This window comes from Octopus bimaculoides, chromosome 6, assembly GCF_046866305.1.
Source record: "Octopus bimaculoides isolate indiv1 chromosome 6, ASM4686630v1, whole genome shotgun sequence".
NCBI classification, from domain to species: domain Eukaryota; kingdom Metazoa; phylum Mollusca; class Cephalopoda; order Octopoda; family Octopodidae; genus Octopus; species Octopus bimaculoides.
In genome coordinates, this window is record NC_142933.1 from 33,148,520 (window position 1) to 33,161,666 (window position 13,147).

At 34.3% G+C, this 13,147-nt stretch overlaps 1 protein-coding gene across 33 annotated transcripts in view; it reads right to left on the minus strand.

The window, feature by feature from the left end:
* LOC106877401 (uncharacterized) overlaps positions 1-13,147 on the minus strand; it is a 219,860-nt gene that overhangs the window by 38,250 nt on the left and 168,463 nt on the right. For 10 of the 33 annotated variants that reach the window (XM_089353728.1, XM_089353725.1, XM_089353727.1 and 7 more), the window contains one exon: positions 8,951-8,986. The exons of 1 other annotated variant lie outside the window; for it this stretch is intronic. In XM_089353728.1, the coding sequence (XP_089209854.1) occupies positions 8,951-8,986 (36 nt within the window). Of the gene's footprint in view, positions 1-1,325; positions 1,388-2,913; positions 2,988-5,141; positions 5,178-8,950; positions 8,987-11,353; positions 11,506-13,147 lie in introns of all 33 variants that reach the window. 22 more of the 33 variants (XM_089353729.1, XM_089353699.1, XM_089353703.1 and 19 more) reach the window with 6 other exon arrangements.

Genomic DNA, 13,147 nt, shown 5'->3' on the forward strand with positions numbered 1-13,147 from the left:
AACACTGGATCCATTGTAGTAACTTTCCATAGATTCCGATTCGGGATAGTTTTTTCCAAGAGAATCTTATGTACAACCCTGCAAAGGCCTTCCTGAAATTAAGGTAGATGACATTGGTGTTGGAGCCTTCTCTCAAAGCTCTCAAGATATCATCAAGGTGATGCAGGAGCTGCGTTAGGCAGTTCCTTCCATTACAGAACCCATGTTAGTTGTGGTTCAACAGTCTGTTGCTCTCAAGAATGTGGGTTATTCGTGATCGCAGCCCCCTCTCAAATAACTTGATGATATGAGAGGTGAGTGATACCGGACTGTAGTTCACCGCAAGGGATTTGTTTCACGTTTTTGAAACCGGAACAACAGACTGGGACTGAAAGTTTTCAGGAATATAGCCAGCATCCAGTGAGTTCCTCCACAAATTATCAAGAGGAGATGCAAGTTGGTGTCGACACGCTTTCAGGACACAAGTAGGGAACTTATCAGGGCCTACTGCTGAAGTGTATTTAATTTCATTTATTGCCGCTAAGACATCTGGGGTGCCAAATGTTATGTTCCATATAGTGTGTTGAGTATTAACTGATACAGTCCAGATCGGCCATATCAGGATTGTTGAAAGCAGAACTGTACTCTTTCTGCAGTATCTCACTCATGGTTTGGGTACTATCTTGGAGATTGCCACTTTCATTACTTAGAAGACCAACAGTGGGGACAGTGACCTTCGGGGTTTTTTTCTTTTTTTTTTTGCAAAAGAGAAGAATACTTTAGGGTTGGGTTTGATTTTCTCAACGGCCCATTTCTCCTCAGCTGTTCTTGGGTTATTGATGATGGTCTCTTGTATTGTTGGAGGTTATATTTTTGTTATTCAATCAGGGCGATAGCCGTTGAATATATGTGTGGCTGTTGACAATATTTTAGTTTGTTAATTTCTTTAATACATATGGATTTAGCGTCAAAGCTCTTATCTAAATTATATATATATATATATATGTGTGTGTGTGTGTGTGTGTGTGTGTTTGTGTGTGCTTGTATATGTGTGTGTGTGTGCGTGTGTGTGTGTGTGTGTATGTGTGTGTGTGAATCTGTATCAAGTCCTCACGTTGTTGTTTTTGTTGTTTTTTTTGTCGTTTTCCTTTTTTGAACTTATATATATATATATATATATATATATATATATATATATGTACGTATATTGAACTTATATATATATATATATATATATATATATATGTACGTATGTATGCGCGTGTGTGTGTATGTTTGTGTGTCTGTGCCCCCCCACCACCACCATGTGAATCGTGTGCCTATAATAGGTTTTAGCAAATACGTACCTGATAGAATGTATGATAACATCTTCCACATTGCTCAAGATCTGTCTATATTTTTCAAGCAACTGAAAATATACGAAAATCATTTCTGTATTGCAAATTGTATCTTCATTGCAGCTATTCCTTTTTAAAAATTAAAAATAACGATTTAAAGAACAAACCATTATGGTCAGGTCAGATCAGTTTTTCAGTCTATATCAAATAGAGTATATTACGATTATATCCCATTTCAGTATAAAACACCATAAAGACAGTAAGAGAAATTGCTTTTAATTGTATCAGAATTTACAGATATATGCTATAATAAAGTAATTATCATATTAATCAGTTTACACCAAGTAACTTGTAGAGAAAGAACGCAATATTAAATTCTACACTGTCTAGATAAGTCTCGTAAATTCTAATCGCAATATATCTTGTTCTTACATCATATTTTATGGAAGATTTTAGCTGTTTTCGAGTACTTGGTATTATTCTCAATTTCTTTAATATGTGAGTGGGCATAATCAGATGAACATAGAATGAAGTGAACTTCATTCAGAAAAAAATCACCCAAATTGGGAACAAAATGAACAAATGTTATTTAGAGACTAGCGTAAAAGATTTTGCGGGTGCTTTTAGTATTCGCTTCACGAATGTCATTATCACTTGTTAATTATTTAGAGATTATACTGTGCGGATATTCCTTATCCATACAAGAATTACGGCAAATACTTCATAAAGTGTGATTCATGTGTATGCTACAGTGGAAATGGCTAAATTAAACTTTGGGGTGTTTGTATAGATGTGAAATTTTCTGGTATGACATACCTCTATCCTATGTCAAAGATAGAGCTATATCATATATGTATATATATATATATATATATATATATATATATATATATATATATATATATATATATAGTATCTCACAGAAGTATGTACACCCCTAAAAATTTCCGTAAAATTGCCATTACTATGTTAAAACCAGAGGAAAGTAAACGAAATTTATACTGTGTAAGATATATTATACATGCAAGCATTATACAAGTTTGGAACACAAAACAATGAACAATTTCAAAGGTATGCACGAAATATTAATTTTCAAACGTTACAGAAATATGTACAACCTAAAGGAAATTTGCTATATTCAATATTTTATTCACTTTCTTTTTACTAAATTCAGATATTGTTGATAATTTCAATTCTCATGAATAATTTCTCCTGACATTTTTGCGCCAGTCGTTGTTAATGTATCTGCAGAAATTTTGATTTATGTACCTTTATTGTGATTAAAATGGCACCAAAGGAAAAGAATTGTATGAAAATTTGAAGAAATTTTTTTTTTAATTTGCACAAGAATAGTTTAGGATCCAACAGCGTGTTTTACAGTTGTCAAAGTAATTCAAATGTACAAAGCTACTGGTCGGTGAGTAAGGGGCAGTAGTTTTGGAATAAAATTCTTTTTTCTGATGAAACTAAAATCAGCTTCTGTGGGTTAGATGGTATTAAACGTGTATGGTAACGACCAGGTGAAGAATAATGTATATAAAAGTTGATATAAGATCTCTCTCTGCATGTAACACTAAAAAGCAGAGAATAAACTCACCGTTTGACGTAGTGTCTCAATTAGATTAGCTGTGAAAGGCATATAGATTCTGATGACAACATCGTAGGAGAAAACTGAAAAACAAAGAGAATAATGAATAAAGTACGGTGTTAAGAATACTGCAGATGATACACCATATTGTGTAAAGCTTTCTTGTTGGTCATCTATTAAGTTACACATAAATATTTGATACACTTACCATTCGCAATACAATGGATTATAGTCGTTTCAGTTATGCAAATTGTATTTTTAATGTGATAAGTATATTAAGAGAAAAAACATGATATAGAATAGCTAAATTCTTTCCAGAAACTTGCACCAACTCTTATACAATGCAGAGTAGCCATATAACTCCTTTACAAGATATTGTTCCTGAGATAGAGTATAGGAAACTAGACATAGTGTTAATTGAGAAAGAAAGCAAACGATTCTGGATCATAGATATAGCATGCCCAGCTGACACCAAGGTATGCGATACAGAAGAAAGAAAAGTCGGTAGATAAAACAGGTTAGCTTGGAAGGTTAAGCAGTTGTGGTCACTGAAAACGGAGGTAGTAGTACCAATAATTGTCGGAGCCCTGGAAACAGTGAATAAAAATCTTGAGAGGTACATGTAACAAATAGGGGCTGTAATAAGGATGGAGCACTTTCAGAGAACAAGACTGCTTGGAACCGCCCGAATACTCTGGATGTTGCTCGCAAAATAAAGGGTGTTACCTTAATTCACTGGTAGTGAACAGCTGACACCGTAGTACATCTCCAGCTTTAGAAGCTGTACAAAGACAATAAAATAATAAGAAGAAGAACAACAACACTAATAATAATAATAATAATAATAATAATAATAATAATAATAATAATAATAATAATAATAATAATAATAATAATAATAATAATAATAGTGGCCGGATGCAGTACCAGGCACTGGCTCTTGCCCGAATGCAGTACCAGGCAGTGGCTCTCATGGCTTCTGATGTTAATTGATTGGAAGTGTTATCATGTACATTGTTTTGTCTTGGTATAAAAAGATGGGCTGCAACAAATATTCTGCTTAATACCACAGATTTGCTTGTCAGTTGTTTGACCTTAACCAGTTGAGCATGTCCCTTGGTGTTTGATGATATGTGCATCTCTGATCATGAGCAGAAGTAGTGGGGGAGCATCATAGTCATGTGTTGAGAGGAATCATTTGTGGTTTGAATAATTCACCTTTGGAAACATGGGTGTTTTGCTCAACATCCTTAAACAAACCTTATTCAGAGACCTTTTGAGCGGGATGGGCTACTCGACCTGAAGAAAATTTTAACTGGGCTCCACCTGCGAGGTCATGCGCTGTTTATCTTGGTTGTGATGCATGTGCTTGGTGTACCCTTATCAGACGGGTAGTCATGATGGGTATAATAGGCTTCGTATATTTTACCCTAGTGTCACTTTGATGGCATGCACTGCTCTCTCACTCAATAATAATAGTATAATTATATGAAGGCAGCGAGCTCTCAGAATCGTTAACATGCTTGGCAAATTGTTTAGCGGTATTTCATCCGTCCTGACATTCTGAGTTCGAATTCCGCCGAGGTCGACTTGGCATTTCATCCTTTCGGGGTCGGCAACATAAGTACCAGTTGAGCACTGTGGTCGATGTAATAGATTTACTACCTTCCCCACAATCTTAGGTCTTGTGCCTATAGTAAAAAGTGTTATTATTATTATTATTATTATTATTATTATTATTATTATTATTATTATTATTATTATTATTATTATTATTATTATTATTATTATCATCATTATCATTATTATTATTATTATTATTACTATTATTTACTGAAGGCGACAAATGCAGAATGTGTGGCGAGAGGGGTGAAAAGATATGGGACATGCTAACAAGGACACAAAACATTCGAATATGTTTTAAAGCATTCTCCTGGGCTAATATTTAATTATTAACCGTGCCATCAGTGACTTTGTTTAATTTCTGTTTCTGCGATCTGGTTGCGAAGATAACATCGAGGGTTATCTTCGCTATGTTCAGAAAGGTATGTTTCAGAAAGCTGAAATAGCCACATTTTACTTATTAATTTTTTTTTAATTTCTTTTTTTTTTTAGGGATGTATTAATCTGGTGATCTCACATTAGAAAGTCAGATCATCATCATCAACAAAAAAGATACATGAATCTAATCTGCGCCAAAAATTGCAACGAATAATAAGAAATTTATAAAACTTTACCTTTTGCTGCCGTGGTTTTTTCTGTGGTTGTTGTCACTAGAAAAAAAGGTATACTTTTATAATTAAGGAGAAAGCTGATAGATATTTGGGTGTTAATTTTGAGAATGTAAACAAGTGTACAGAACGAATAAAGGAGTTTGCAACCGCACCAAAATATAGTCCAAAACACCCGCAGACTTCTACTGGTCATGAAACTTTGGAAACATATTAAAGATCAAATTATAACAACTATGTGGCAGAAAATAAAGTCTCGCAGATAGAGGCAAAAATATCTTCCTTCCACCGTCTACACTTTCAAAGAGTAAACCATGTTCTACGTGAGAAATTCTACCAGTATTTAAAGTTTCAAACTATTTAGTTAATAACATTTTTTAAATCTGTGATTGAGATGGAATAGATCCGCAATTCTTTCTGATATGTAAGACAGATTATGAAACTTTAGAAAATAGTTTTAAATGGTTAATGATAAATTTGTCGAATAACACTGGTCAACAAATTAAAACTTTTATTTTCTTAGATCCGTTTTAGAATAATTTGGGGTTGCTGATTCCAAAACGGCCTCAGACTTGCTCTATCACATCACATTTGTGTGTCATTGGTATATATGTTTATATGCCTGGAGCATACAAAATTTGCAGAAATTTTGGATGGATTGTCATGCTAAATTTGAATAATAAGCTCATGCTGAGTTTTGCTTAAAAAAACTTCCATTCTCTATTTATACGAGAATTGAACCACTGTAAACTAGTTATTGATACAACATTAAAAAGAAGGATGTCTTGTAAGGACCCCGATATCTTCTGTGGAAACTTCGCTCCACAGGCTCAAAGGCGCAACATTAATAATTTTGTCAAGAACGTGTATCTTGCTTAACTTAGAGTTGCACTTGGAGATCAGGACAAAACCTGGGCTCCCCCAAAAGTTTGCAAAACGTATGATGAAAGTTGGTGTGATGAAGCAATTCATCAAAGCTCTTGACCACGGTGGATACTGCACTGCATCAGGTGTATATGTACAAACTTTCCAAGTCTCATCGACAAGACGTTGGCAGGAATATTTGATGGACCTCACATAAGAACACTCCTCAGGGATCCACATTTTGCGACAACAATGAGTGCAGCCTTCTCTGATGTAGTGCGGAATTTCCTTGGGAACAGGAAAGCTGACAAATATCAAGGAATTGTGGAGAAGCTGCTTCTGAGTTTGCAAGCACTTGGATGTAGAATGAGCTTTATATTGCATTGCTTACACAATCACTTGGATGAATTTCCAGAGAACCTGAGTGGTGTCAGCGAAGAACAAGATGAAAAAGTAATGTAAGAACGCTATCAAGGCCAATGAAACTTAAACGTGATAGCAGATTACTGCTGGAGCTTGATGAGAAACATTTCAAAAGCTGTGCATTAGAGATCGTCAAAAAACGAAGCAAAAATAGTGAAGAAATATAAATAAGATATGTCACACTGTCAGAGACTATAATCTTTGCATCTCATGACTTTGTATCTCATTGCTTACCAAAATGTTTACTGGCCTGGGGTTTCACAAGAATATCAATAGCTAAATTCCACCAACACCACCACACACGCATATTGACACACATAAATATACATGGGTTTGTGAGAGCGTCTGTCTATATGTTATACATACATACATACATATATACATATATGCATATATACATTCATACGTACTTACATAATTACCTGCCTATATTACTTTATTTTTCTACTAGTTTCAGTCATTTGACTGTGGACATGTTGGGGCAGTGGCTTAAAGGCTTATAGTCGAAGAAATCGACCCCAGGACCAATTATTTGTAGTCCTTGTACTTATTCTATCGTTCTCTTTTGCCAAACCAGACAATGGAGAGCATGCACGAGAGGCTACCCAAAAGATACCGAAATTTTGCAATATTACTTTATTCACTTAGTTTTACATGTTTATACTTTTATCGCCTTCAAAATATTTTCTATTTGAAGCAATGCATCGGTTCAGACGCGTTTTCTACTGTTAAAACTGATGCCTCTTAACGCCTCCGTCGTTTTTTTCTTCAACTCTTCCACATCTACAAACGGTTTTCCTTTAAGAACATTTTTCATTCAGAGGAGCAAAAACCCTTATACGATGCAGAGTAGCCATATAACACCTTTACAAGATACTGTTCCTGTCTCACAATGATATTTAGCTTCTCTTTATTACAATCTCTCTCAGTCGTGACATCAGAACAAAAATTCATACGTGGAAAGTCTAGCCAGAAGAGATGCTGGAGGTCTAGTCGATTACATCGATTTCAGTTCGTAACTGTTACTCATTTCATCAACAGCAAAAGGCAATGTCGACTTCGGCGGCATATGAACACAAAAAGGACGAAATGCTGCTAAGCATTTTGCTCTGCGTGTCTAAAATTCAGCCAGCTCAGCGCCTTCGTAATAATCATCTAATCAATTGTAAATTCTGGTACAAAACCAGCAATTGAGTGGAAGGGATAGAGTCAATTTCATGAAGTCAAATAGTACTTATTTATCAACCTCAAATGATCAAAGGCAAAGTAAATCTCGACTGAATTTGAACTCAGAACGTAAAGACGGACGAAATGCCACTAGGCGTTCTTCCCGGCGTGCTAACGATTCTGCCAACTCATCATCTTTATAATAATAATAATAATAATAATAATAATAATAATAATAATAATAATAATAATGTATCCATCAAAAGGAATGATCCATTATTATTATTTGAGAATGAATGAGACTGAAAATTGGTGGATAAAGAAAACAAGGCATGGATAATTTCAGGAATAACTAAATATCGAGGTCACTTTCTTTCTTTTGTTGTCCTTCCTATCAATATATATATATATATATGTATGTATACTCCGAAAGAAGGCTAAGCCATATTTATACATTTACTGCAGGCTTACAATTTAGCAGTTGAAATAACGTTCTTTACAGAGATTATTACATGAACTGAAGGAACGCTCCACCAGGGCAAAGTAAGTCATTTAAGTGCACAATAATTGTTGATGTAAAATCAACAACTTTGAAATGATTCTTCTTTCTTTCTATTATGAACCACTGAATTCATTCAGTTATCCCGTTCAAATTTTATAAAACGAGAGTATCATAACCGTCACTGTGACAGCCTATCAAAACAACAGCAAACGTTCCACTTTGCGAAAAAAAGTTTTTACTTTGAACTTCTGAATTTTCATTTTCTTATGTCATTTAATGACTCCCAGAGCCTTGAGGGATATCATCACTTTCCCAATGCCTAAATTTGCCTAAATTAGTAAGTGAACAATAGTATTCGAATAAATTCTTAATTCTAACTCGTAATATTTCGCAATGTCGGCAATACAATATGAGGCGGATGTCATCATTAGTTCGTAATTCTATTATATTAGTATCAGCTCCGTAACTATCATGAAGATGGTGAGACGATACAGCTGCTGATTATGTCAAGCTTTTAACCTTCACTGATAGGTGCTGTAATGGCTAAACTGGATGCTATAGTAACAAGGACACAAAACATTCGCCTGGGCTAATATTTAATTATTAACCGTGCCATCAGTGACTTTGTTTAATTTCTCTTTCTGCAATCTGGTAGCGAAGATAACATCGAGGGTTATCTTCGCAATGTTCAGAAAGGTATGTTTCAGAAAGCTGAAATAGCCACATTTTACTTATTAATTTTTTTTTAATTTCTTTTTTTTTTAGGGATGTATTAATCTGGTGATCTCACATTAGAAAGTCAGATCATCATCATCAACGAAAAATTGCAACGAATAATAAGAAATTTATAAAACTTTACCTTGTGCTGCCGTGGTTTTTTCTGTGGTTGTTGTCACTAGAAAAAAAGGTATACTTTTATAATTAAGGAGAAAGCTGATAGATATTTGGGTGTTAATTTTGAGAATGTAAACAAGTGTACAGAACGAATAAAGGAGTTTGCAACCGCACCAAAATATAGTCCAAAACACCCGCAGACTTCTACTGGTCATGAAACTTTGGAAACATATTAAAGATCAAATTATAACAACTATGTGGCAGAAAATAAAGTCTCGCAGATAGAGGCAAAAATATCATCGTAACTAAAAACAGAAATCTGAAAGAAGAACTCCAAAATTGGGAAAGCTATCGATCATTACAAAATATATTACACTCTAAGATACTTGACTAATATTTCTATCACATATCGTTTGGTTGGTTACCAAAATGTTTAATAACCTGTGGTTGCACAAGAATAACAATAGATTCCATACACATAAAAGCAGACCACACATATCACCACACACATATATACGTGTGTGTGTGAGTCTCTGTGTCTTGTACGTACACAAACACGCGCTCGCGTACTCGCGCAAATATTTATATATATATGTAATGTTTATATATTGTTGAAATACCTGTTATATAGGTGGAAATCTGAAGGCGCAATGTCCTGTGAATGTGGAAGCTGCAACACCAGATGCCCCCACCCCACCCTGAAAGGCCCTAGTAGCCTGTGTTGCAAATAGATGTGTAGTCTGGTGTTGTCTTAATTAAAGACAATACTCTTACGGTTAACAATTATTGGACGCTTCTGATGGATCGATGCGTTTAATTTGCTAAGCTGGCTTCAGTATACATCCGGATTGTGAAGAAGCTCGTAAAAGACGATAACCTTCCAACCCCACCAAATTGGAAGCATAACCTTCTTCAGATGAAGTCCTATTTTGGACATTCATTGTTGTGGTTGGCCACACTTGCCCCATGATAGTTTACTATCATGTTGCAGATACTCAATTTTTTGTTCCCAGTTTCCATTTTCTTCCTACAGGATCGTTTTCCTTACATTCTGCAATGAATCGCAGTTGGAATTCCGTTAGGCAAGGTTAGCTTCATCCTATTAATCCTCTAATAAAAAGTGTAGATGTGTGTATGTATTTGTATGTGTGTGTGCGTGTGTGTATGCGTGTGTGTATGTGTGTCTATATAACGATGTATGAATATATGTATGTATGTATGTATGTATGTATGTATGTATGTATGTTTGTATGAGTTTTTACGTTCTTTAATTGCCCAGCGACGCCATCAATAGTTATTTATGTAAAAATACTCCGCCATAAATATTGTTCCTTATCAAGCATTTGCTATATCATTATAATGTGGATTTTGACTACTTTTAAAGAGTTGGCCCCAAGATAACAGACCAACAAACAATATACAACAGCTCATACTTGTAAATATGTATTAGCAATATTTATCTCAGATGGTAAATATCAAATGATTTTGTTTTATATTTCAATAACATTTCCTCATACATAAATTAGTAAATGGTAAGTTTCAGAGTATTATTCTTTTATTTTCGATAGCAAATGTTTTCATGAATTTAAAGGTTAAACAATTATTGGCTATGAAGAAATATTGAAGAGAAAAATCTTACATTTATTTTTCAAACGGTAGAATTGTTTATTACTGACTGAGCAGTTTTTTAAAGATATTTAGCTCAACTTCGAAATGAGATGTTTAAGTAAAAGGATGATGCGTATTCAATGAATTGAAAAACGTTTACAGGAGAAATATGCTTTTAATTGATTGAATGTGTCTGTAGTTTTGATAATTCTACTCTTTCTTCTTGCAGCATGCTCGTGTTTATCTTGTTTTTCCTTTCATTATGGAATCTATTTGTTTTATTTGCAAGTGATATTATCCCCTTCTTTTCTGGAAACGCGTAGCTATTTACTGTCTACTAAACTGCACACAATAATCTTTTTTTATTTCATAAAATATCTTACATAGATATCTCATAATCTACAGTGTATACATTAGCCAACATTTACAAAAAATGCAGTTGTCAATGAGTTACACTTAAGTTGTTTCTATAGTATTTAAACACCTATTTGTGCCTCCATTAATATTTTCCCTCACATACCCAACATACATATTCTTCAAGCGCTATGTATGATATTTTACAGTATTTGACATAAATTCAGTTTATATACCTGTCCATACATCTCCATATATAAGTGGCATCAATTATGTCGAAATTGTTGCAAATAAAACGGACCAAATGAAATAGCATTAAAGACGTTTTTTTTTTTAAATCATAAGTGGAAGAAACTGATTAGTATGTATACTCTGGTGAAGCATGACTGTATTCAGGTGAAGCATGACTGTATTCTCACAGTATATCACAAATTTAAATTACTAAAATTTTGTGGAACATACTTACTATATGCTCTTTGTAGTGAGACTGCTGTTGTATTATAAGTATTATTTCCAACTTGCAGCCCTTGATTATCAATAATTTCCAAAGTTTTATTCAGAGCATCTAGCGACCCATTTGAGGTTTTAACAGTGTGATCCACAATAATAGAACCGTTCCTGAAACATAAATTTTATTAAAGTTAGTTTCAGAGAAATTTGTTTCGAAAGGATATTTAAAACCCAAAGAATGTTAAGTTTATTAAACTGTTGCATTAGTGGTGGTGGATATTACAGAGATAAATATGTGCTTAGGAAAGGCAATACCGTAAATATATACGGTGATGGCGAATGATGAAATCAGAAGTAAGACTAAGAATAGAAGTTGGAAGTTTTACATAACACTTTCGATTTTGAAACTCCAGAGATTTCAACGAATGCAAGAAAAGTTTTTATATTGTCATAGTCTCAATCAAACATTTCTAAGAAAGAACTTCAAAACCGGGAAGGTCTTGCGAATTAATATTAATATCAATGGACAATTGCAGGATATGTTTAATGCATTACATAACATTTGCAATGCATTAACAAGTAAATTGTTCAAAGAGGAACAAAATTAATTTACTGGTCAGTGTATATACAAACAAATGAATGTTCTTTTAGAAATATACATTTGACTACTTATCAACGAACAGGTTAAAGGGCTTCATCATTCATTCTGTTCTCCATCATGTTTTCACGGCCCCCTCTCCCATGCAATTTGTCAAACATTTTCAGGAAATCATCCACATTTGAATGTGGATGATTTCTAGCTCAGGCACGATATGATATCAAGCCAACCCAATTAATTCACTGAGTGAGCTTGAAACTAGACGTAGCTGGGTAGCTGAGAGATAATTCCGGAACTAATTTAATGATACTTATCTCTCGGTGGACTAATTATATTTCTTCTTAATCTACCACAAGCAAACAAAACTCAACCGAACACGCATTATATATCTTTATATATACATGATATTTTATTTTTCATATCACATTATATATGTGAGTGTGTGTATATACACATGTATGGGTATATGTATATATATATATGCATATATATATACATATATATATACATATAATTTTATATTTATACATGTATGCACACACACATGTCAAACTAATAAACCTGTTTGTTCATACACTTGTCTTCGTCTATTGTTTTTCTGTAAATTTCAGAGGTATCCAGAAGACCCAAGATGGCAGGTAAGGATATGTAAATGCTACAGAAGGATACTAGTTAGGATCTCGTTTCGATAATTATACGAGTGAGGAGGCTAATGTGGGCCTTTTGAAACTCTATTCTCACCAGCGCCGCTGTGAGCGATATATCATTTGCATGATGTAGAGAATATACCACCAGCATTGACCAAACGATCTCAACTTTAGCTTCAAAATTCATCTTAGTCTAGGTCATATGTTCCCTACACAGTTCAGGATAACATAAATAAACTGTTGGGTTCTGGAAACACTGGATCCATTGTAGTAACTTTCCATAGATTCCGATTCGGGATAGTTTTTTCCAAGAGAATCTTATGTACAACCCTGCAAAGGCCTTCCTGAAATTAAGGTAGATGACATTGGTGTTGGAGCCTTCTCTCAAAGCTCTCAAGATATCATCAAGGTGATGCAGGAGCTGCGTTAGGCAGTTCCTTCCATTACAGAACCCATGTTAGTTGTGGTTCAACAGTCTGTTGCTCTCAAGAATGTGGGTTATTCGTGATCGCAGCCCCCTCTCAAATAACTTGATGATATGAGAGGTGAGTGATAGCGGACTGTA